The 23,536-nt window shown below is 36.3% G+C and overlaps 1 protein-coding gene across 5 annotated transcripts in view; it reads left to right on the forward strand.

The window, feature by feature from the left end:
- KLHL4 (kelch like family member 4) overlaps positions 1–23,536 on the forward strand; it is a 100,008-nt gene that overhangs the window by 72,535 nt on the left and 3,937 nt on the right. For 4 of the 5 annotated variants that reach the window (XM_074882635.1, XM_074882637.1, XM_074882636.1 and 1 more), the window contains exons 2-9: positions 4,799–4,972; positions 5,430–5,566; positions 9,299–9,495; positions 12,610–12,822; positions 13,879–14,065; positions 17,094–17,318; positions 19,734–19,896; positions 23,073–23,285. In XM_074882635.1, the coding sequence (XP_074738736.1) occupies positions 4,799–4,972; positions 5,430–5,566; positions 9,299–9,495; positions 12,610–12,822; positions 13,879–14,065; positions 17,094–17,318; positions 19,734–19,896; positions 23,073–23,285 (1,509 nt within the window). Of the gene's footprint in view, positions 1–4,798; positions 4,973–5,429; positions 5,567–9,298; positions 9,496–12,609; positions 12,823–13,878; positions 14,066–17,093; positions 17,319–19,733; positions 19,897–23,072; positions 23,529–23,536 lie in introns of all 5 variants that reach the window. The other variant, XR_012630711.1, reaches the window with a different exon arrangement.

The raw sequence follows: 23,536 nt of genomic DNA on the forward strand, positions 1-23,536 counted from the left end.
AATTTTAATAAGGACAGGGCAAATAAATAAATGGCATTTATGTTTTATCATGTTCTATTTAAAGAATGAGAAAAATTGCATTTATCCTTTATGTACTGATTAATGAAGAGTACTGTGCTGATTAATGAAGAGTACTTTATGAAGACAGAAAATAATTTTAACATAAATCAAAACTTTAAAAAATTGTAGGTCTGGAATGAATCACAAAACCCATCACATCAATTCTCCTGACCAAAGAAAAGATGAAATTTTACCTCCACAACACCATTTTTGAGTCACAGCTTGTTTGGGGTCCAGTGTAATCTAGCTGTTACCTCAGCTGTCACTTCTTACCCTGTGTTTCATTCAGGTAATTACTCACATGCAAATGTGAGCAGATCTTTGACAAGTAAAAATTTGCCTACCATTCAATAAGGACAAGGGCACAGGTAGCTCTGTGAATTCATATTCTGTTTCCCAAAAGTTTGTGACTCACTATCATATATTGATGCAACAATTAAACCCTGTTTCTATCATATGCTTGTCTGTAATAAAAATACATCAGAAGCAAAATTTGCCTGGAATGGCTTCAGAACATCATCTGCCTTTGAAAGTGAATCCCTGATAAATTTCAAGCGTAGCTCTACGTGTAAGTGTAATATATTTATAACACTTAAAACATGCCATCCTAGCTTGATATGTCACGTGAAATGTTGTCAGAAGTCATCCAAAAGTCAAGATGACTTCTGACAATGTTTTTCTGCCAGTAAGCTTTGTTTTCTTGTTCAAAAAAAAAAAATTGTTATGACATGATTTGTTCTGAACAGCCATGCTGGCTGGTATTTACCTCCTTGTTATCATCTAGACACTTAATGCTTTTTGATTATTTCTTCAAGTTTTCTGTTTATATTGTCTGTTTCAAAATTTCATGTTTTTTTTTTTTTTACAAATGGTACCATAATTTCACCATCCTTCAGAAATCCTTACAGAAAAACTGAAATTACTTGACTTGGCTCTCTAAGATGAAATTCATAAGAGTTCAGCTACTTTGGAAGCATTTAAATATAGATTTACTCCTTCTCTCTCTAGGCTAATCCACATTCTTAAGCCATTATTACTAATGCTAACGGTGTTAACACAATTCAGCATCCTAGTGAACGCTAATGCAAAGATGACATTAAGCAGTTTGGGTTTCTCATTCTTTAGAACACTTTGTTGATAATTTTCCCTCCTGACTGAGTGGAAAACTAATTCCTCACTCATCACAGGGCTAATGCACTTTTGGAAACTTTTATTACTCAATATTCACGTTTTGTTTGTCCAAACTTTTACACATTCTATAGAAAACAAATATTTATTCATCTTCCATGCTTCCTTTCTAGGTAGGTTCATTTGAACCTTGAGTTCTCTTAATGTGTTGTTCACAACACATTAGCCTGTACCACACAGAACAAGATATGACAGGTAGACATATTCATACTAGCACATTTGCAGCTAGCTTGCCTCTCTTTGTATTACAGTCCACAGCATCCCTTATTACAATTCAGTATAAAGACATCAGACTCAAGGATATTGTTACTGACTTCTTTCTTTAAAATAGTTTAATCTCTGTCTTCTTTAGTTCGCTGATCCCCAGTACTGTATTCTGAAGGTCAATATCTGAATTCTCTGCAGTGACAGTCATACGCTAAGGAAAATATATAAATATTTATATTTGAATTTAATTTTTCCTTTCCATATTATAATATAGCTACTATTTTGAATCAGCTGCTGAAGATAAACCAGCAATTATAATATTAACAAAGTTAATGGAATGCTTTTTTTTCTTCCAGTATTTTTCAGTCTCGGAAGACCTTTGTCTTTGAAATAATTAATTATGTTAGTGGTATGTCTGCTGTAGCTAAAGGTCACTCTACAAAATGTGTGAAAAAATTACCCAGGACTGAAGGAAATTTTTAGACTTTAACTCCTTTTCTAAACATTTGCAGCTTAAAAATGATTGCTCTACCCACAGATATATACACACTATGGGAAATTATTTATTTCAATAAACTAGTACTGTGCATTTGCAATAGGGATGGTTGAATATTATTTTGGTTCATTTCTGCAAACATCAAGGATAAGTGCAATGTAATACATACTTAAATGCAATACTTAGAGTGGATATAATGAATCTGAACAAAAGATATTTTGAAAAAAACAATTTTCTGAAAAATATTAAAGAAAGCTTAAGAGATAAATAGCAAAATATGAATGTTATGAATTTGGCATCGAGTAGCTGATGCAAAACTAATGAGCATATAATCCAATTTTGCAGCTTCTTCATTTTCAATAAGGCATTGAAGGAAAACAAATAAGAAAGTATAGTCATTAAACTCACTGAGACAAATCAATTTTTGTAAGCTGTAAACTACAAAGGATACACATTATAGGTGAATTTGATTTGCCCTTTTTTCTTTAAAAAAGAAGATAAGAAAATGCATTTGAAATTGTAATAAAGAGCTTCAAAAGAAAGCTAGAAAGTTTATTGCACTGATTTGGTATATATTAATGAGTTTGCAATTAGTAGTTTAATCTGAGATTGCTCAGACAGAAACATACGTGCACATACTGTGAACATGCGCAGCACATCTGAGGATTTCAGCTGCAGCAGATCTGCTGTTTCTCAGGTGACGCATACACACACCTCAGGGCTGCCAGACCTCAGGTACACCAGAAATAATGTGTCTCTGCAGCCCATAAATGATCTTACATAGCCAGTGAGTCTGGCAGGGCCAGGCCTGAGTGAATACATTGAACTCTGGTGCATCTGAAAGGCAGCAAATACACTGGGGAACTGAAGGCTTTTGACATACCAGTGCCCAAAAGATGCCATATTCCAAAGGGGCTCTGGGACGTCTATGAATGCAGTACAGAAATCCAGAAAACTTCATGTTGATAGGTTTTCGGATATGCCTAGAAAAACCCAGACACAGAACACCCATAGTAACTGTGATTTTGTTCTATGCCATTCTGAAAAACTCTGATGTACAGTAACTTTCCTGTATTGCAGAGGGGATGGAAAAATCTGCTGTGTCCCTGTTCAATATTACATTATAATTTGATTTCTAATTATTTCTCTTAAATTCTGATTAGCTATTTAATGAGGTACAGTCTTTGAAAATGTATGATCTAACATGTCTATTTTCTGATAATATTACTGATTCAACCTGATTTACCCATTTTTATTTTTATATTTTCTGAACTAGATGTTAAATTGTGAATGTAATTCAATATTCTGCTGAATTTAATACATTAATTTCATGAAGAGATTTTATATCTCCTAATAATTTTTGAATATGCATTAACAGTATCAATGACAACCAGTAAATTTAGTCAACTAGCTGCCATTATTTGCTAGTTGGGCTTGGAAATTTAAAAAACAGGTGCTTTACATTTTAATAATACATTAAACTAATAAAATGTTTTTCTAAAAAAAATTTACCTATAACAGTGTTGAAGATTGCAGCATTTTTAAGATATAGGATATACATGTATATCAACAAATGCATTACTATTTTACTAAAAACAAATGAATATTAAAAAAAAAATTCTAAGAAAAATATCAAAAAGATGTTTCAATCTGCAACATAACCCATATTAAAAGGCAGTAAGGAATTACGTCTTAAAAAACCAGTATGGGTATTTATAAGTGGGACAGCTAACAGAATTCTGGAGTGGGAGGAATATATTTATAATGTATGTTTCCATGAAAAGGCAGAGAAATTAGTTTGTCTTTATTATTTGCATTCAGATTCTAAAGCCTATATAATGTACTGATTTCATCAGCTTTTAGTTTGGTAATTTATCTAGAATTATATGGTCCTTGTCAAATTGTCTTCTGATTCATTCTTATTTAGTAATGTAATCTAATGAACAAAATATGAAGAGAAACAGAAATAAGACCTAAAACCATGTAATATCCAAAATTTCATACCACTAGATATTTTAGTTGTTAGTATTGCAGGGAAATAGTGGGGTTTTTTTACTGTATACTCTTTGTGAATGATCAAGAGGCTGCATTTATCACATCAATGCTGTGCAAACAGTGCATCATTGACACAAAACTCAGAAAAAACTCAGCAGAAAACTCAGTAGAACCACTTACTACAGTTAACTGTAGTAAACTGCAGTTTACGTGCAGCCTTATAAATGAAAACCTGCAGATACAAAACAGAAAAAAATGGAAGAAGGCATTGCAAGATGAGGATCATAAGAGCTTTGTAATTTTAAACATTAAAGACATGGACCTGCTCGAGTGGGCCCAGAGGAGGCCACAAAAATGGTCAGGGGGCTGGAGCACCTCCCCTGTGAGGACAGACTGAGAGAGTTGGGGGTGTTCTGCCTTTCCAGGCTCTGGGGAGACCTTATAAGGGGCTACAGAAAAGGTGGGAAGGGACACTTTATCAGGGGTGTAGGGATAGGACGAGGGGTAATGGCTTTAAACTGTCAGAGGGCAGACTTAGATTAGATATAAGGAAGAAATTCTTCCCTGTGAGGGTGGTGAGGCCCTGGCACAGGTTGCCCAGAGAAGCTGTGGCTGCCCCCTCCCTGGAAGGGTTCAAGGCCAGGTTGGACGGGGCTTTGGGCAACCTGGTCTGGTGGAAGGTGTCCCTGCTCATGGCAGGGGGTTGGAACTAGATGGTCTTTAAGGTCCCTTCCAATCCAAATCATTCTATGATTCTGCGATTTCTGTACTGCCATTTAAACAAAAATTATATGAAGAATGTAATCAGCATTTATGCTGCTACGCTCATCACACTGCCTCTTTCCCTTGCAGGCTGTCAACAACCAGCAGCTCACTGCTTGGAATGAACACCAATGGCTCAGATGAGTATTTCCAGTCTACAAACCATGCAGAGCAAACTTTCCGCAAAATGGAAAATTATCTGCAGCAGAAGCAACTGTGTGATGTCCTACTTATAGTTGGAGACCAAAAGATTCCAGCTCACAGGTACATTTGCCCGTATTGTTTACATGGCTTCAAAGCCTGAAATTTCTAATGCTAGGTCAATTTATGCCTACCTGTTTAGTTATGAATGAATGGGTACTATAATTGGGACATCAACTAACAACAGAATAAAATGATGTGATCAACGTTTCATATTCATTATTTCAAATAGAATGAAATTCAAATATGAAACACTGATATTGTCCATCTCCCCTTCTTGCTGCTGTCAAGCTATAGCAAGATCAGTAAAGAAAATCTGCCCAAACAAGCACTATGGGAGAAAATTAGATTACTAATTACCCTTTTAACTTTATTGCTCACTGCTATAAGATTTGAATCCTATGCTAAAGATAATGTTTCTATTGCACACACAATTTATTACATAACAATACTGAATTTCATGCTTGCTGTTGAGATTATGAAGTAATGTGCAGTGCTCCTAAAATGCTTTCATTTCAAGGTTGGTTCTCAGTGCAGTGTCTGATTATTTTGCTGCAATGTTTACTAATGATGTGCGTGAAGCAAAACAAGAGGAGATCAAAATGGAGGGAGTAGACCCTGATGCACTGAAAGCTTTGGTGCGCTATGCCTACACAGGTAATTCTTCCTCCATTACCCACATCATTGTTATAAAGGAAGATAAAAATCTATTTAATGCATCTATAACTGTCACTTCTTCCATTTCATACTAGTACATGAATACATGCATAAATCATGCATACATGATGTAAACCTTTGTCTAGAGAGGATGAATAAATGTTACTGGTTTATATAGTGTTATTCTAGAAGGTGTGCAGAAAAGTTAACATATAAATTCATATTGACGTCTGTCTCTAACTAGATACAAATTATTTCAGGAATTCTAATGAGAGAAGAACGTATTTTGCCTGTTGCCCACCTCAAGTAGTGACACAGAAGAGTGTACTATGAACTTTCCTGTCATGGGTAGCTACAGAAATGGTCTGCCTGGGTGGCAGTTATTTGGCTCACTCAAGGCTCTTGAGTAGGAATAATCAGAGGAGAACACGAATATGTTCACACCCATGAGTAGAGCAACTTTTACCATGAGAAAGTGCAATCACATTCTGAAAAAGGTTTATTTATGTTCTCTTGAAAAATTATAGAGGTTTTATCTCAATGAAATTAAATATTTTAATACCAGAATGCTGTATATAAATTTTTTCCTTTATTTATTTTCTCCCATTTTCAACATTTACCCCTGTATTGCTGAATCCAGAATGGTTGAACCAAATAGCTAGAAAGACCAAGTCAGAGAACTGTGAAATCCCTTTCGTCTGCTCTATAGTGAACAGGGAAAAATGCTGTAGAACATGACCACTATGTTAATATATATTACAATTAGAAACATCCAGATTGTTCAAACTTATGTAGATTCTGGAAGTCTGCACGTTCTCGTATTTGGCAAGCCTCCTGATGCAGATGACAGCTACTCTAGCCAGAAAGGTGAAAGGGAAACCCTTTTTCCCCTACCAAGCTGTGCAGTTCTGTGACAAAAAAATGCCCAAATCTCAAAAGGAGAAAAGTACTCCCCCAGGAGGTAACAACACTTAACTGACCAGAATAACAACCTTCTGAATTTATGAACATTTGCTCGTGAACTGATCCATCCCCTCAGCTATTATCAATAACATTCACTAGATCCTTGTCATCTATGTCCCACACAAGACATTGCTTGTTTGCTTTTGAATGAAATAACACAATTTCAATACTGAGATGGGGAGGTTGAAAGACGTATCACAGTTATATATCAATAGTTTTGTAGTACTTTAAAAGGGCTTGAAATACTAAGAAAAAAAAATCAAAGGAAAACAAAGACCCCATTACATTCATGATATCGGCAATAGCATAAATGTTAAAAATAGACTTCTTCACTTGCTACATCAGGCACTTCATAAATCTGGACTGTTGCATTACGAGAGAAATCTCAAGAAGGTTAAACAATCTTCGACCCAGATGGGAAATGTAAATTTCTATACAGAAAATAGACCCCATTTGTGGGTACAAACAAGGGGATAAATACAGGGGGTGAGAGGGTGTCACAACCCGGACTGGAAACCCAGAGAATTGCAATGGTTCTGTGATCCCCTCTAGTTAAATTAAGGTGAAACGACACCAAATGACCGGTTAAAATGTTTTACTTGCAGTAGAGAACAATTTAAACTTGGAAAAGGATAATAAGCAATGTGGTCTCTGATAAATCTATAAGAAAGAAAAGAAAGGAAAGGAAAGAAAAAGAAAGGAGAGAAAGAGAGTCAAAGAAATCCAGATCACTACCCCTGGATCCAGTGTTGTCTCAGGTCTGGTGATCTTGAGTGGTGGGTGCACACACAGCAAAGTTTCTATCCCCTTTTAAGTTCATCTTATTAGCTGATTAGCATACTAGACAAGGAGGGGCAGGTATTCCACAAATCCATTTCCATAAGAGATGAGGAAAAAGGTGGAGCAGGGGTTCCAGTTGAGTTGGTGGCCCAGCTTTGGTTTTTCCTCTGTTCCCAGAGATTTTTGCTGACTTCATGCTTCTTATCTGTCATCCCAGAGGTGATCACCTCTTATCAGTTCTTGTTACCACTTCAGTGGCAAAGGTGTGAAGTCATTAGCAAGGCAAGTATTCAGGACAGAGCCACAAAGTATTGGGCTTAATGTTACTTGTGCTTGAGGGGAAACACCTGCTTTAGTCCATGTCTCCCCCTCTGAAGCTTATCTAAGGAGTTTGTCAATGCAACTGCAAGGGAGTGGGGGGTGCAGCCTTCCATACACTCCCGCTTCCTTGCAGGACATTCCTTAGACTAATCCAAAGGCCACAGCTTGTCCTTGAGGTTTTCTGTGTCGATGAATGGTTGAGGCATTACTTCTTTCAGTTCCTTGCAGAGGGAATGCTGTATCTACAATGCAGTGATATTGTGGCACTGAATTAGCATACATAACCCCAGGAAATAGATTAGTACAAGTGCAAAGAACCTGGGTGGTGGGCTGCTTATTATCCATGTGTATCTCAAAATCATCCCACTTGAATAAATTTCATCTCTTTCAGTTTACTTAGTACAAAACCACATGAAAGAACATCCATAAGGCTACAAAAGCAAACACCAGACTATGAAATAGTGTAAGTCTGCTTGTGAAATCAGGCTTCCCTCTTTGCTTTAAGGCATTGTATTGCAATCTATTTACAAGGACATGTACCAATTTTGCTATATACATTCAGTAACTATTCTGAGTTGTATAGTAAAAAGCAAACCCAAACATTGCTCTATTCTGCACCCTGCCAGCCCTTCCTCATTTCTTGCAGAAGTTGAAGGTATTATTTAAGTTACAAAGTAAGGGACATCAGGAAGAGATGGGATTGTGCTATGGTAAGACTGCTATGGAAAACAATTTTCCTAATAAACAAGCCTCTAAACCGAGTGCTACTTTTTTCTTAGGTAATGAAATAGAAACGTGACATTCAGAGATAAGAGCTATAACTTTCAGAATTGTTTACATATTCTACTGAAATAAATCAGAAGTGAACTTTGGACAAGAAACCTCTTACAGTTCTGCTCTGAAGATAATTTTGACTGTAACCTCTCAATACCACCCTTCTCCATGTGTTAAATGGAGATGGTGTGTATCATCTTTTCACAGAAGAAGCTGGAAAAGAAATCAATGTTTCTGAGGCAACTGCATGTTGTAATGATAAATGGAAAAACATATAAAAAACCCCACAGTTCTATTTTCAGAGTAGGATTTTAGTGCTGTGTATCAACTAGGGAATTGAACCTTCCACTGAGCAACAAGAATGGAAGATCTTATTAAATTAACACCTTCCAGTCTATCTATGAACATAACAAATTCCTCATGAATAATTTCATTAAAAATTTAAATAAAAAGTTGATGATGGAAGAAATCAGGTTTCCTGCACACACTGCTGGCATTTCCTAGCTTTTGATACTGAAGTTCTTGTGTGTAATATAAACTTATAATATATATTTTCATGAATTATTATATGAATTTTAGGAAAGGTTCTTCTCTTATCACACCTTTCTATTTTACTTTTTTTCAGGCAAAATCAGATCTAATACTGTTAAAGCTCCAATAAAAATGTTCCAATCATTCTATTCAAAATCCACCAAATCCTTTAAGTCTGTTAAAACATATGTTTAAAGAATCCTTCAGCAAGAAAGGAAAATTAATTTGTGAATCAGAGGACATTTCTATTCAAAATTTTTAGGAAGAGGAGAAAAATTGGGGAATGGGAAGCTTTCAAATAATAAAAATATAAAGAAAATGACTGAAAACCTCTGTTTTTCTCCCTATATGCAAACTGCACAGGTATTCTAGAGTTAAAGGAAGACACTATAGAAAGTTTGCTAGCTGCAGCTTGTCTTCTCCAGCTATCCCAGGTTATTGAGGTATGCTGCAACTTCCTCATGAAGCAGCTCCACCCTTCCAATTGCCTGGGGATTCGCTCTTTCGGAGATGCTCAGGGCTGCACAGAGCTCCTGAAGGTGGCACACACATACACTATGGTAAGCTGAACAATCTAACTGCTTTGCAATTGTAATGTTAGCAGCAAGTGTGAACACTCTCCTGGAGAACATATGGGCTTTGGTGAAGCAGAGCCAGCTGAGCAGGGCTCAGGGCTGCTGCTCTCTCCCCGACTGATGCAGTGGCTCTGCTCTTCCTATGCTGGCAGGGTCAGTTCTGTAAAGTCCCTGACGCAGGGACATCTGTGCCCAGCTCATTCTCCAAAGGGAAATTTAAGAACTATGACTGTTACAGAAGTATTGGAAGGAAAGAAAATCATGTTCAGAAAAACAAATGTTCAGTTCTCTTGTTTCCTATTTCAGAGTTTTGCCTTGTAGAAGGACATACTTATTGAACTTAGAGCTGCAGTATGATTGGTACATATTTCTTCCAAAAAATGTAATAGGGCCTTAAAATGGCTAATGTCAAGAGGCAAACAGCAATGGCCCATTCTTATGCTTTTGCTTCAACACCAAGAAAATTCTAAAGCTGATTTTAAGGTGAGACACACATAAAAAGAGCCAATATAAAGAATGTATTGGAAAGATTTGGAATGCTAAAAAGAAGCACATCACTGACTGAAGCATAATCCTTCTCTGGCTCAAAGCAAGAAATGAATATTCAGAGTGTGGGAAACGGAGAAACAAGATAGCTTGCTGTGAAACCAAATCAACGGATAAAAATTCAGGGCAACAAGATATGCTATAGCAACTTTAAACACAAAAAGAATAGCAACTGCAACAGCTAAATAGGTATAAAAAGAACTACTTGTTAGGAGAGACATGGCAGCTTTATGCTTGAAATATTAGTGTAGTATGTCAAAACCAGTTTAGAGGCTTCATAATGCTGAGAGCATTCCAGCAAGAGATTGTACACTTCCACATGCTGAAATAAATGACAGTGGCACGTGCAGATTGAGGGCACTGGTTGTGCTCCTTCTATCATACTAATGAATGGTTGATTTAGCAGCAATCTAGTTTGAAAAAGGGCATTTAAAATAGAGGTTCACTCAGCCTGTGTATAATGGCCTTGTCCTTGCTGCTCCACACCATTTTATACTCAGCCAAAATCAGGAACTTCCCCCCTCTGCTGTTGCTTCTTTTCTCCCACCAGCCCTAGCACACAGGCATCAACTTTAAGAAATTAAAATTCATGGTCCAGGTTGCTGCAAAATTGAACTAAAAATCATATGGTTAGACATATGGTTTTATGATGTCAGACAATAAGAGAGCCTTTTTTGTTTCGATGTTTTTAATCATTTCAATCCTCCAGTCTTCCCCAGGAGTTAGACTTTTACTATTTTTAAAAACTGTGTGTGTCACAGAAATGACAGTTGAGTCTTTAAGGACACTGTCTGATGTGAAGGATCATGATGAATCTATGAGACTCAGCAGTACCGTGCATATAGGCGTTACACTATGTCTTCCTGAAAACAACTGGGAGCATTTCCACCTCCTGTATCTTGCGTGCAACACAGATTGAGGATGCTGCCATGAAAGAGGACCTTGCATGTCATAAAACCACCTACCAAGTTTGCAGCTACTGCCAATCTAGAGACAGAAAAGGAAATTTGCACCTCTTTGAAATAACCTAAAAAGAAAATTTTCTTTTAAACCCTTGAAGTAGTATTAAGTAAACTTTGGAGAATAAGGGATCATAACAATGCATGCACACAAGTGTTGTGGAAGAGGATAAATAAAATGCTCTCTTTTGCTTCATGCCAACCTCAACCACTTGAAAATGTGCACCTTAGGGGAAAGACTCTAAAGTTGTACTGTAAATATAGAGACCATTCAAATGAACTAGTAGTATTTAAACATCTTCAGAAGACAATCACCTAGAAACACCACATCCATTCAATAAAACCAGATACAATGGAGACCTTCCCCTTCAATTACTTTAGCCATTGATGCAAAGTATTAACAGTTTCCTGCCTGGTATCTTTTCGTGCAGATAGAGCTTGTTCTGACAAACATCTTGTGCTATATTTGTAACTAAATGTGGTCTGGCCTTCCTGTTCCTATTCTCTGAATGTCACAAAATATTAAAGCAGGATATGCATAACAGAGCAAAGTTAACAGCTCCTTCAATCACCAATACTTCTATATTTCTATCCTTGGTACTCTTGAAAAGAGTTTCAGAAAGCTAAGAGACCACTGAAAACAAATAATACAAATATCTGTTACTAAAACTTCTTCATCTGACCTATTTCAATCTGGTTCCCAAATAAGATATATTACTTCCAGGTACGTAAATGGAACTTAATATTTCAAAAGCAGACATGAATTCTACATGCATTTTTTGGCAAGTAACATAAAAAAACTGATCTCCCTTAACAAAATTTCTTTTTTCCTTTGGAATTAGCACAAGCAAGCATACTTAATATATTTTAATATCAATTCTAATATTGTTGTAACTTGACTCTACAATATATTATTTTTATGAAAAATAATTCTTTGAAAGATCTAGGGTTTTAATATTTGTGGCCATTTCTGGAGCTGGTAAGTTTTATCATAGCAATAAAGACTGAGACCCCTTTGTTTGGAGTTGTCCAATTTTCTAAAAGTACTGTTAGAAAAGTTTAATTTTCCTTGCTGTATTTTCTGCTACTAAAAGCAGAGACATACAGTCAACACCTGGCACACCTCGTTGCAGAAGGATTGGAAGGTTTCAATGCAATTTGCTTAAAATTTAGTAATCTGACTGCACAGAAGTTACACAGTTTATTTGAAAGCCCACTTGGCATTCTTAAGGTACATATTCTTCAAATTTTGCTTCTATTAAGCTGTAATGTTAAGATCACATTGATGGACAAAACTGCCAGTGGCAAATCCCTAAGACAGGACATACTGACAAGAGGCCTGACAAACACATCTGTAAGCATGGTAGTGTGAAGATGAGCATTATTCTCGAGTTCTGCAAGAGAAAGGCATCAAACAGCAACTAAAATCTCCCTTGAATGGTAGAAGGAGATTCAGTGATCTTTAGAATATATATTGCATTTCCCTATACTATAGAACAGGAATGAAATATGTGCAAAGCCTACATTATCTAAGAAAATGTTATTTCAAGGTGTGAAAATCATCAGTGCATTGAAATATTTTTTTTCTGTTTAGGAACACTTCATAGAAGTAATAAAAAACCAGGAATTTCTTTTGCTCCCTGCTAATGAAATTGCAAAGCTCTTGTCCAGCGATGACATCAATGTTCCAGATGAAGAAGCCATATTCCAGGCATTAATGATGTGGGTGAGGCATGATTTGCAAAACCGGCAACGAGACCTAGGAATGCTTCTTTCTTATATTAGACTGCCTCTGCTTCCACCCCAGGTATGAATGTGAAGGGCTAACAGGGAACTTAACTACCACCTGAAATGCTTGCCTCAAGTATCATTTAGACAGAGAAAACAATTCTGTGGAAAGGTTCTGGTTTTCACTGGGGTTTTTGGTGTGGGTTTTTTTTTTTTTTTTTCCTTAACTGTATAGTAGATATGTTTATTATTTGTAACCACAGATGAAAAAAATCCCACAATGCCAGTGTAATTACTAGGCTCAGAATTATCTCTATAAAAGCATCAGTCAAATGATATTACAGAAGTACAGTATTTCTCTGTTGGGTAGCAACGGTAGTAGTTTTCCTCTAATAACACAGCAACTTAGATACCATGCAAAGACATTTAGCTTTACCAAACTGCAGGACAGATAAAGCGCAATAATGATTTCTTTATTACTAAAAAGTAGACAAAAAGAAAAAGGTCCAGATAATTGCTGACTATTCTGAGCATTAACATTACTTGTCCCTCAAGACTGAAAGAGTCACTTCATTGAACAAGTTTCAGAGGCAACATACTATTTTATAGTAAGCTGACAGCTTTATCTGTGTCACAGAAGAATCTATATATCTCTTAAGAAAAGCTTATAGGAATATCAAGGCTGTCCAGACACTACAGTTACTTTATGGATCTCCATGACTGAAGCAGCAAATAGTCAACTTTGGATTAAGTATCAAAATAGCATATGCATTTAATTTTAAATATATTTAACATATTCTAATATTCACAGAGGTGTCCAGTACTATATAGATTTGCTTATACTCACAGCAAAAGTAGTTTTGCATTCAGAGGGTACAGTACTACATTTGCAATTTTAACCTTTTCTAAAGCTTAAAAGAAAGTTTTTGGAAAAAATAAATCAGACATCATACTTAATGACTTTTTTTCCTCCTTAATATTGTTTTGCTTGCATTAAAGCAGAGTTTCCAGCAAAGATTGAGTGAGAGGTGAATTTAAAATGAGTGTTTGTAGCTACAAATACTTTAATTATTAAAGTATTTACAATTTTAATGATTTATATATATAAAAAAGATCTTCACTTTTCATTTCTTAGTTACTAGCTGATCTAGAAAACAGTCCAATGTTTGCAGACGACCTAGAGTGTCAGAAACTACTTATGGAGGCTATGAAGTACCATCTTCTACCAGAAAGACGGTCCATGATGCAGAGTCCTCGAACTAAGCCTAGAAAATCTACAGTGGGTGCGCTTTATGCTGTAGGAGGTATGGATGCCACTAAAGGTAAGTTCAGAAATTAATTTTATTAATTAATTGTATTACAGACACACAGGGAATATATGACAATTATTTAAAGATTTCTGTAGGAAAATAGCAATTTAGAGATGACAAATAGAAAAAAAAAATCACAGAACACAGTCCTATGTGTTAGATGTTTTTCCTTCTTGCAAGAATCATGCATTTGTAAATAATAGACATACATCTTGAAGTGCAGACTAAAGAAGTTTGACTCAGACGGTTAAATTTAAAATTAAGTTTTGTAGAATTTGTGCATATATTTTGACTTTACAAATCAGAAGAGAAAATTAATATTCAAAATATTTCAAGATTCATTTAGTGTTGTGTTAGAACCTTGTGCTCCATTTTTTGACAAAAGTTAGAAGGCTGGAAAAAATTTTAAAGAAGAGGAAAATAAACCCAGAAAGTATTACTGAACTATAGAGAACTTAGCTAAAGCTTATCAACCCTTATAAAATTTCATATGGAAAGATTTGTCTCTTCCATGAGTGCAACAGTACGTGCCACTTTTTTTCAGGACTTCATACACAGGGTTTTTTAAGGTTGTAGTTGAAAGTTAAGTCTTACAAAGTATTCCAGTTTTTATTATATGATTTTCACAACTGCAATCAGCTTACAGCTTTACACATACACTATTTTTTTAGTAGGCAGCATATTGAATAATTTTCTACAAAAATCTTAACTTCAAACTCACAGCTTGGAGCCAAAGAACTATAATTAGTTTAAAGTCTAGCAACTTGCTGAACGGTATTACTTTTAGCTGTGTGAGTTCACTTTTAATAGAATCACAAAGAAGCTAATCCATTTCATGGTTTGCAAAAAGTTGCTGATGACTGATTTTTCCTATATGAGAGACCTTGCAGAGCTACCTTACTATCGCTATGTGATCAAATCAAGTGCAAAATACACATTCATCACCATCACAACATGAAAACGCTCATTCCTAGGGCAATTTAGCAAAATGAAGTTAAACTGTAGCAATTAGTATAGCTTCATTAGCTATACTGATTATTTATGAATTATATAAAACAACCAAGAATTCAAGGTAATTTTTAAACTAACTTCTACCAAAATAAGAATAAAATTTTCTAACAGTTTTTCCTCAGTAAAGGTTATGCAAAGAAAGGGCTATTTCAGTCAACAGCTGCACTTCCTGTTGGTGCCTCTCTTACTTATTACCTTGGAATAAAGCCAATTGTTTGAACTTTTGCCTTTTGATGGTTAAGAAGAACAGCACTTCCTCTCCTCCCTGCTGTCCTCTACAGCTCTGACTCATACTTTGAGCCTGTGCTGGACTGTAAGATAAAGGAAACAGCACCTAAGAGACTATGATGCACTGGAAGAACAGTTCCAAGAAGGGAGTAACTACCATGTCTGGCAATAATATGCTTTCTGTGATAAACAAAACTCTCAGGGAATGCCAGGTTTGGCTTTGTGCTTATCTCAGGTGGTATATGAAGTCAAATCTCAACTTCAAATGATCAAAAGAAGATCAAAGAGCTACTTCTGGGCTTGTATTTTGAAAAATGAATTTATGCCTAAACCACATTAACTTTCAAAACCTACCTTCTAGCCTCTGTAAAAATTACAGCCTACAGGGTATGTATGAACACACTGTATACCTTTATGTATTTTTCCTGTTTTTTAGTTAGTGTGCGAGATACTTCTTTTGAAGCTGAGAACTCTGGGGCACTCACATATTAGCATAGCATAAATGAGAAGGAATCAAAGCAAAGAGCAAACAGACTAACAAAATTGAAAGAACAGTCAAAGAAATCCAATTGCTCAGAATAAAAGACGACAAGAAAGGGGAAAAAGTCGAATTTCTTTCTCTTATTGCAGATGGATCTGGTAGATTCCTTCCCAGTCTATGCATCCGGAAATGCATGTAGAGGAGAGAAAAAAATATAATAAGCTCTTATTTCACTGAATTTATTGAGTATAGCAGATGATCTCTAGCAGATCTCTAAAGCAAATGCTCCCTTTCTTTTCTGCTTTATTGCATGGTTGTTTGACTGTTGTAAATCATTCCTTAGCCACTAACTGCCTATTGTAATTCTCAAAATACTGCTCTAGTCTCAAATCCCAGTCAAGGAACAGGCAGGAAATCTGCTCTGTTTTTCTCATTTGGTTGCCTTCAGTTGAGCTGCAGCTGAGCTCCGTGGTGCACTGTGTGTGCAACTGGCAATTGATTCTTCCACCTTGGTTGTTACTCAGCTATCTCCCCACAATGCTAAATCAGTTCCTGAAGGAGCAATTATGGCTGCTGAGTGACTGACAGGAGCCAGCGCATGGAAAAGTGTCAGTTTTGAATGGCAAAGAGCTAGGGCCTTATGAATAGTTGCAGTAAAAAAATTACTAGTAGATCAGTGACCTGAAAAAACTGAAAATACAGCTTATACGTTACAGCAGACAAGCAGTTATTTCAAGGCTGCTGCAAAGGTGAACCCCAGGGAAGCTACTTGTGGGAACCAAGTTTGTCTTCTGCCTGTCTCCACCATAAAAAGGAAAATATCCAAACCATTCATGAAGATGCATGCCCAAGTCCCAAGACAGACACGTGGATACATTTTCTATTTTTGATACCACTAATGGTTTAAGCACAAACATGGTCAAGGAGTACACATCTGTGAAGTACATATTCATAAGGAATATTAAAAAACCCCAAACAAAACCAAACTATGAATAACCTACACTCACGGTATTTAAATGAATAACAGATTTAACTTATCTCCAAAATTTTCAGTATTAAAAAATTTGCTGGCTTTCAGTTCTGCATCTTCTTGCCCCCAATTTATTCTCATAGATTTGACAGTCATATATGCATGCAATTAATGCAACTTTCTCACTAGTTTCACATTTCGTAACTGAAGTTCTCAGGGAGCCTCAGTAAAAGTTCACACACGGAATTTCAACGTTTTAGAATTTAATAATATTTTGGGTTGTACCAACTACTGATTGCTGGGTACTGATCAGTTCATGGATATTCTCATAATACTTATGTTTTTAACAGGTACCACTACAATTGAAAAATATGACCTTAGGACTAACAGTTGGATACAAATTGGTACTATGAATGGTAGACGATTACAGTTTGGAGTTGCAGTAATTGACAACAAGCTCTATATTGTGGGAGGAAGAGATGGTCTGAAAACTTCTAACATTGTTGAATGTTTCAACCCTATCACCAAAGTTTGGACTATAATGCCTCCTATGTCGACGCACAGACATGGCCTAGGTAAGAGGTGCTCTTTCTTTGTAAATACCTTGCATCACATACACATGAATTTTGATAGACACAAACTCTGTTGACATAACTTTGCAAAGCATTTCATAACATGCAGCAATATTTGTAGAAGATATTTTTCAGACAGAGTTGCCTATTGCCATAATTTTATGACAGTGATACCAGTTAGTATTCACCTAACTTGCACTGGTCTTCCAGAGTTAATTTTGCTTTTACAAAGTTCCAAAACATAACCAACAGTGAAAATAATCAACTCTTTGTCCAATGTAGTGGTCAAGAGATATGTTTGCAATATAGTAACAATCTGATTTTAATTTTTTTTTTTTTTAATTATGACTTAAGTTAAGCCCATAGGTACCAAACACCTCTGAAAATCAGATCAGAGAATTACCCACATGGAAGAAAACATTGCGGTAAGGAAATAAGTACAACTTCACTAATAATTAGCTAGCAGCTAAGCACCACACAGCTCCTTGCTCACTCCTCTCCCCTCCCAGTGGGATGGGGAGAAGAATCAGAAATAGAAGTAACACTCATAGGTTGAGATAAGAACAGTTTAATAAATAAAATAAAATATAATAATGACAATAACAATAATAGAATAATAAATCAATTGTAATGAAAAGGAATACAATTTGAAAAAAAGAGAGAAATAAGCCCAAGAAAGACAAGTGACGCACAACACAATTGCTCACCACCCATTGACTGATGCCCGAGCAGTGATCCACTCCCCAGCCAGCTCCCCCAGTTTCTATACTGGGCATGACATCCCATGGTATGGAATAGCCCTTTGGCTAGTTTGGGTCAGCCGTCCTGGCCATGCTCCCTCCCAGCTCCTTGTACACCTGCTTGCTGCCAGAGCATGGGAAACTGAAAAATCCTTAACTTAGCATAAGGGCTACTTAGCAACAACTAAACATCAGTGTGTTATCAACATTGTTCTCCAAAACACAGCACTGTACCAGCTACTAGGAAGAAAATTAACTCTGTCGCAGCAGAAACCAGGACAAGGTCTTTACTGCACAATAATCCTTAACGTTATTCACAGTGAATGAATAATATGAATATGAAATCTAGACTTTACTTCTGGAACTATAAAAAAATAAGGACAAGTTTACAGTTGAGGAGACTGTAAGGGAGGGAAGATGAGGATTTCTGAATGATTGACATATCACAGTTCTTACGAAAAAGCTGGCTTCTCCAAAGTTTACAGAAGCAGATATTGCTTGGAATCACTGGTAAATTCAAATGACATAGAATATTTTTATTTTAATGAATAATAGAAAAAGATTGATCCAGAATTATCTGGTAAAGCTTTGCAGCCTATATCACCTTCTCCGTTGCTTGGTGGAGAAAGTATAGTGTAGGGTTGTTACCAGCTAGTCTGTCAAATTTATAAAAGCAAATACTAGTAGGTAGCAAAGGGAAAGAAGACAAAACATATTAAATAATTCTCACTGAAGTCTTTATAATTACCAACTGCAGGGGCATAATTCTACCTAACAAGTAGGTCACAGTGGTAAATTTGAGTGCTTAAAGTTAGGCTTCTATCTGTGTGTCAGCCTGGTTTGCAAAGCTGCCTTACACTTACAGCTCCTATTAACTTCAGTGTGATTTTGTGGAGAGTTAGCACTTTTGAAAAAATCAGGCCATGTATATTTAGGCCTGAAAAGACAGATTTAGAAAACTTTTAAGCAGCTAGATTCAAACATTTCCCCTTATCTAACAAAGGAAGAAAACAGCAGCGGCAGCAGCAGCTCCCCAAAGGAGGGGCACCAAAGCCCCTCTCTCTGGAGAAGGACAATGACACAGGCTACATCCAGAGCTTTGCAGAGATGGCCAAGTTCCCTCTCCTGTGCCTCAAGGACAACAGATACAAGCCAGCTCCTATCCAAAAGTGTGTTCCCCTTACAGGCATTAAAATGTTATGGTACTTTAGAAGTAAGGACTATCCATTCACTCAGGCTTCATGCTGGCAAGACTACAGAGCTTCAGCTGGCTCAGAATAAGGATAGGTGGTTTGATTTGGGCATATTTTTCATTGCCTGGCTCAACCTTTGCGTTTTTTTAAAATAGTAGCATTGTTTCTCATGTAGGGGCTCAAATTTGTTTCAGAACAAGGTCAATAGAAGTGGAAGAGATAAAAGTCCAAGAAGAGAATATCAGAACTAAAGCAGCTTTCCTCTAATCTTTTGGCACAAGATAAGACTTACTCAGAAAAACACTGTATATGAAGAATTTTGTTTATCTTTGTTTATTCTGCCAAATGACAAGGCAGCTTTTAGATAGTTTAATACCAGCTGAAATTGCTTATCTGCATACAGGGATTTAAAGTATGAAGTTAATACGCTATTGGTCACTGAAATTATTAGATACTGTAATTTGTCCCTAATTCTATCTTTTAAGGAGTAGCAATGCTTGAAGGACCAATGTATGCTGTTGGTGGCCATGATGGATGGAGTTACCTTAATACCGTAGAAAGATGGGACCCCCAAGCACGGCAATGGAATTATGTTGCTAGCATGTCAACCCCTAGAAGCACTGTAGGGGTTGCAGCATTAAATAGCAAGTATGTCAACAGGAAAAACTTTCTTTGATTTTTCATTTGCTTCCTTCTTTGGAAATACAGTTTCTTAAATTTTCTTTTTAATCTTATCGTAATTAATCACATCAAGAAAAGAAAGAGAAAACATAATGCACAAAAATAAGAAAAGAAAGCTCTTCCTCCGTTGCATGGTAAATTGTTTTCAAACTTGTAGTTGTGTTTTAAACATATTTCAGCCCTTTTAAGTTAGAGGAATTAGAAAATGTTATTACATGCATATAAGAATTTCTAGAATACCACATAAGGGGACCTACAAGAAAGCCAGAGATAGACTTTTTATAAGGGCATATAGTGATAGGACAAGGGGTAATGGCTTTAAACTGACTTTTAGCTTTTAAAGAGGGCAGATTTAGATTAGATATAAGGAAGGAAATCTTCCCTGTGAGGGTGGTGAAGCACTGGGACAGGTTGCCCAGAGAAGCTGTGGCTGCCCCCTCCCTGCAAGGGTTCAAGGCCAGGTTGGACGGGGCTTTGGGCAACCTGGGCTAGTGGAAGGTGTCCCTGCCCAGGGCAGGGGGATTTGGACTAGAACATCTTTAAGGTCCCTTCCATCCCAAACCGTTCTATGATTCTATAAGATCAACTACTTTAAAAAAATATTCTAAATTTATATTTACATTTTAAAATCACTGTGTCTAAGGAAGCACCATTTGAAAGAAGCTGTACGGAAATGAAGTCATCCATCCGTCACTTTACACCTCCTGCATGCATCTACAATTTTAACATACAAGTTGACAGTCAATAATAATTTTTAAAAGGTTCAAGGTATATGGTGTGTTCAAAAGGAAGTCAAGTTTAATAATAAGGTGTGGAATAAACAGCCTTCTATAAGTCTTATTCTACCCAGATTTATTCTGCTCTTCATCTATTGCTTAAACACACTATCATGTGTTCACTGTACACTGGTTTTCCCAACAAGATTTTCAAAACTTATTTAAACATCCTCCTAAGACACTAAAGCCACTCAAGCACTTTTACATGGGAACAGAAACGTGTGAATCTACTGTGTAATCCGCAGTAAACAGCGTTACACCGTTACATACTGTTGTACATTTCCATTTGAAAGTAATTTTATTTCAGGATGAGGAATAACAATTCATAAATTAATACCTAACAGAATTTTATTTTCATTCTTCAGCAACATAGGATAGTGCTGGAAATACAAAAACCGTGTAAAAGGCCCCAGGTTATGTTGGAGAGCATGGCTTCAGCCAACCTTCCTTCTTACTTAGATCTGTGGAAAGCTCTTAGCAATGACAGTTTGTAAGGCCTGGGAATATTACAGTTGCAGGCAGACCACTGCATTTATCATGAAACTTTATCACTGGCTTCCCTGTTAATTTCTTAAATTCCAGAGAAAGAGAAGGATAAAGAGCAGCAACAAAGACATCAGCAAACAGATATATGCAAATACAAAACTTCTTCACATACAAGTCACAGTTCTGCATTCAAACATGACATGATACTAATCATTAACTCAAAAGGCCAAGAGAGGCAGAACTGTCTGTTCAAGTGCCTGTTGTATCTCAGAGGAAATGTTTTCAGCACAAACTTCACCAGAAACTCCTGTTGGTACCTTCCACAGCAACATGCAGGAAACCACTTTGTCAAAGAGGAAATCCAGCCTGATCCTGACTCTGTTCTCAATCACTCCTGATACAAGCTGTCTCCAGCCTGGCTTAAATCACGTCTGTTAGTCTAGTGATGTAATTTCTGGCATACCAGGGGAAGCCAAGATCAAACGTCCATCATTCTGTGCTACTGCTGTGGTCTAACCAAGCAGAATGCTTCGCCTTTTCCTGTTTCCCTAAGTCATGCCATAGTTTCTGAGGGGCAACACTTTTTGATCAATAAATGGTCTATTGAAAACATCAGTCAATAATGGTATATTTGTTCTTTTCCTTAGAGAAGGGGAAACATTACCATGTTTCTAGACACATTATGGAAAACAAAAAATCCCAACCAATCTGTTTGTATATACAGTGATTTCCTCTCTCTGTGAAAGCTGTGTAAACAAGTAGTCTGTATCTAATGGCATGATGTGAAAAGAAAACAAACCAAGTCCTCACGTTTTTTATTGGTCAAGCAACAAACTGCACAACCAAACTCAAGTCTATCTTCCCTTCACAAACATTAGAAGAGAGAGCTAGAAATTTTCTATTATTCTAACAGTGGTCAAGAATTTTCTAGTTAAATTATACATCAGAGGGGTCTAAAAATTTTTCCAGTCACTGGAGAAAAACAGGCACTTCTCAACCAAAATTAAACTGATCTGTTTTAGGTGACTTTGTACAAGTCCATGTGTTCCCTAGGTCTTTAATTAGTTGCACTTAGTAAATTCAATTTCATGGCAGTAAGTAACAGCCAGGATATGAAAGGGACCTGAACAATTGGCATATTCAATGTTTAAACATGTCTGCTGTTACGTCCAGTATGCATACTATATAGTGTAGCAGCATCTAAGTTAGCTTGAAATACAAAAGAAATTCAGGATTTGTAAAATTGATTGACAAAAAGCCACAAACCCCCCATGCTTCTTAATGGGGATTTCCACCATTTATTCTTACCTCAGCTAGCTTAAATCTCCAGTTTTTTGCTTAATGCCTTTAGGCTGAACAGACAAGATGATATACCTGTATGGTAACTCTGTCCAGCAGATTTTCTTAAATACATTGGAATATATTGAATATATTTTTGACATATGTTTTTGATATATATATTATTAAAGCTCTTTTACATATTAACAGTATAGGAAAAATGCTTAATGTGATACTAAGATGTCAAATACTCCGTAAGCCTGTCATAGGGAATACTACCAGTATGTTTCAAACATATGTAGTATCTTTCAATTAAATTCTGTCTATAGCTCACATTTAAAGAAGCTGCCATGTATTTTTAAGCTTAATTTTCATATGTGACTGCTTGAAAATTTACACTGCAAATGAAGAATATGCATTCCTTCATACAGCATGCAAAACCCTTTGTGCAAGGAAAGTTCCAGAGCATAGCTGTCAGATAGCAAATACTGGGCATAATGATAATTTTAAAGTGGTCTGAATGAAGTTAACCAAATAAAATTCCTATTAAAATGAGAGACTAAAGACTGAAATTGTTTGCCTTCTTGTGGGTAATTATCCCAGACTGTATGCTGTTGGTGGACGAGATGGGAGCTCATGCTTAAAATCAATGGAATGTTTCGATCCGCACACAAACAAGTGGAGTATATGTGCTTCGATGTCCAAGAGAAGAGGGGGCGTTGGTGTTGCAACATACAATGGGTTTTTATATGCTGTGGGAGGTCATGATGCACCTGCTTCCAACCACTGCTCTCGACTTTCCGACTGTGTAGAAAGGTAAAGAATTTTTTCTTTTTCTTTTTTTTTAGCATTCCAGGAAGGAAATATAAAATAATTTATAGCAACAAGGGAAATCTCTTCACAATTGGAATGTTATGTTTGTAAAACATGTTATGCTTTTTAAAATAATATTCTTATTTCCAATGCTCTTGTGATAACAGAACAATTAACCTTAAGAAGCAAATTCCTCTCAGCTCCCCCTTCTATTTGAGCTGCCCAGGAGCCAGGTGAAGACAACAAGTAAGACA

The sequence above is a fragment of the Strix uralensis genome, chromosome 13, assembly GCF_047716275.1.
Source record: "Strix uralensis isolate ZFMK-TIS-50842 chromosome 13, bStrUra1, whole genome shotgun sequence".
NCBI lineage: Eukaryota > Metazoa > Chordata > Aves > Strigiformes > Strigidae > Strix > Strix uralensis.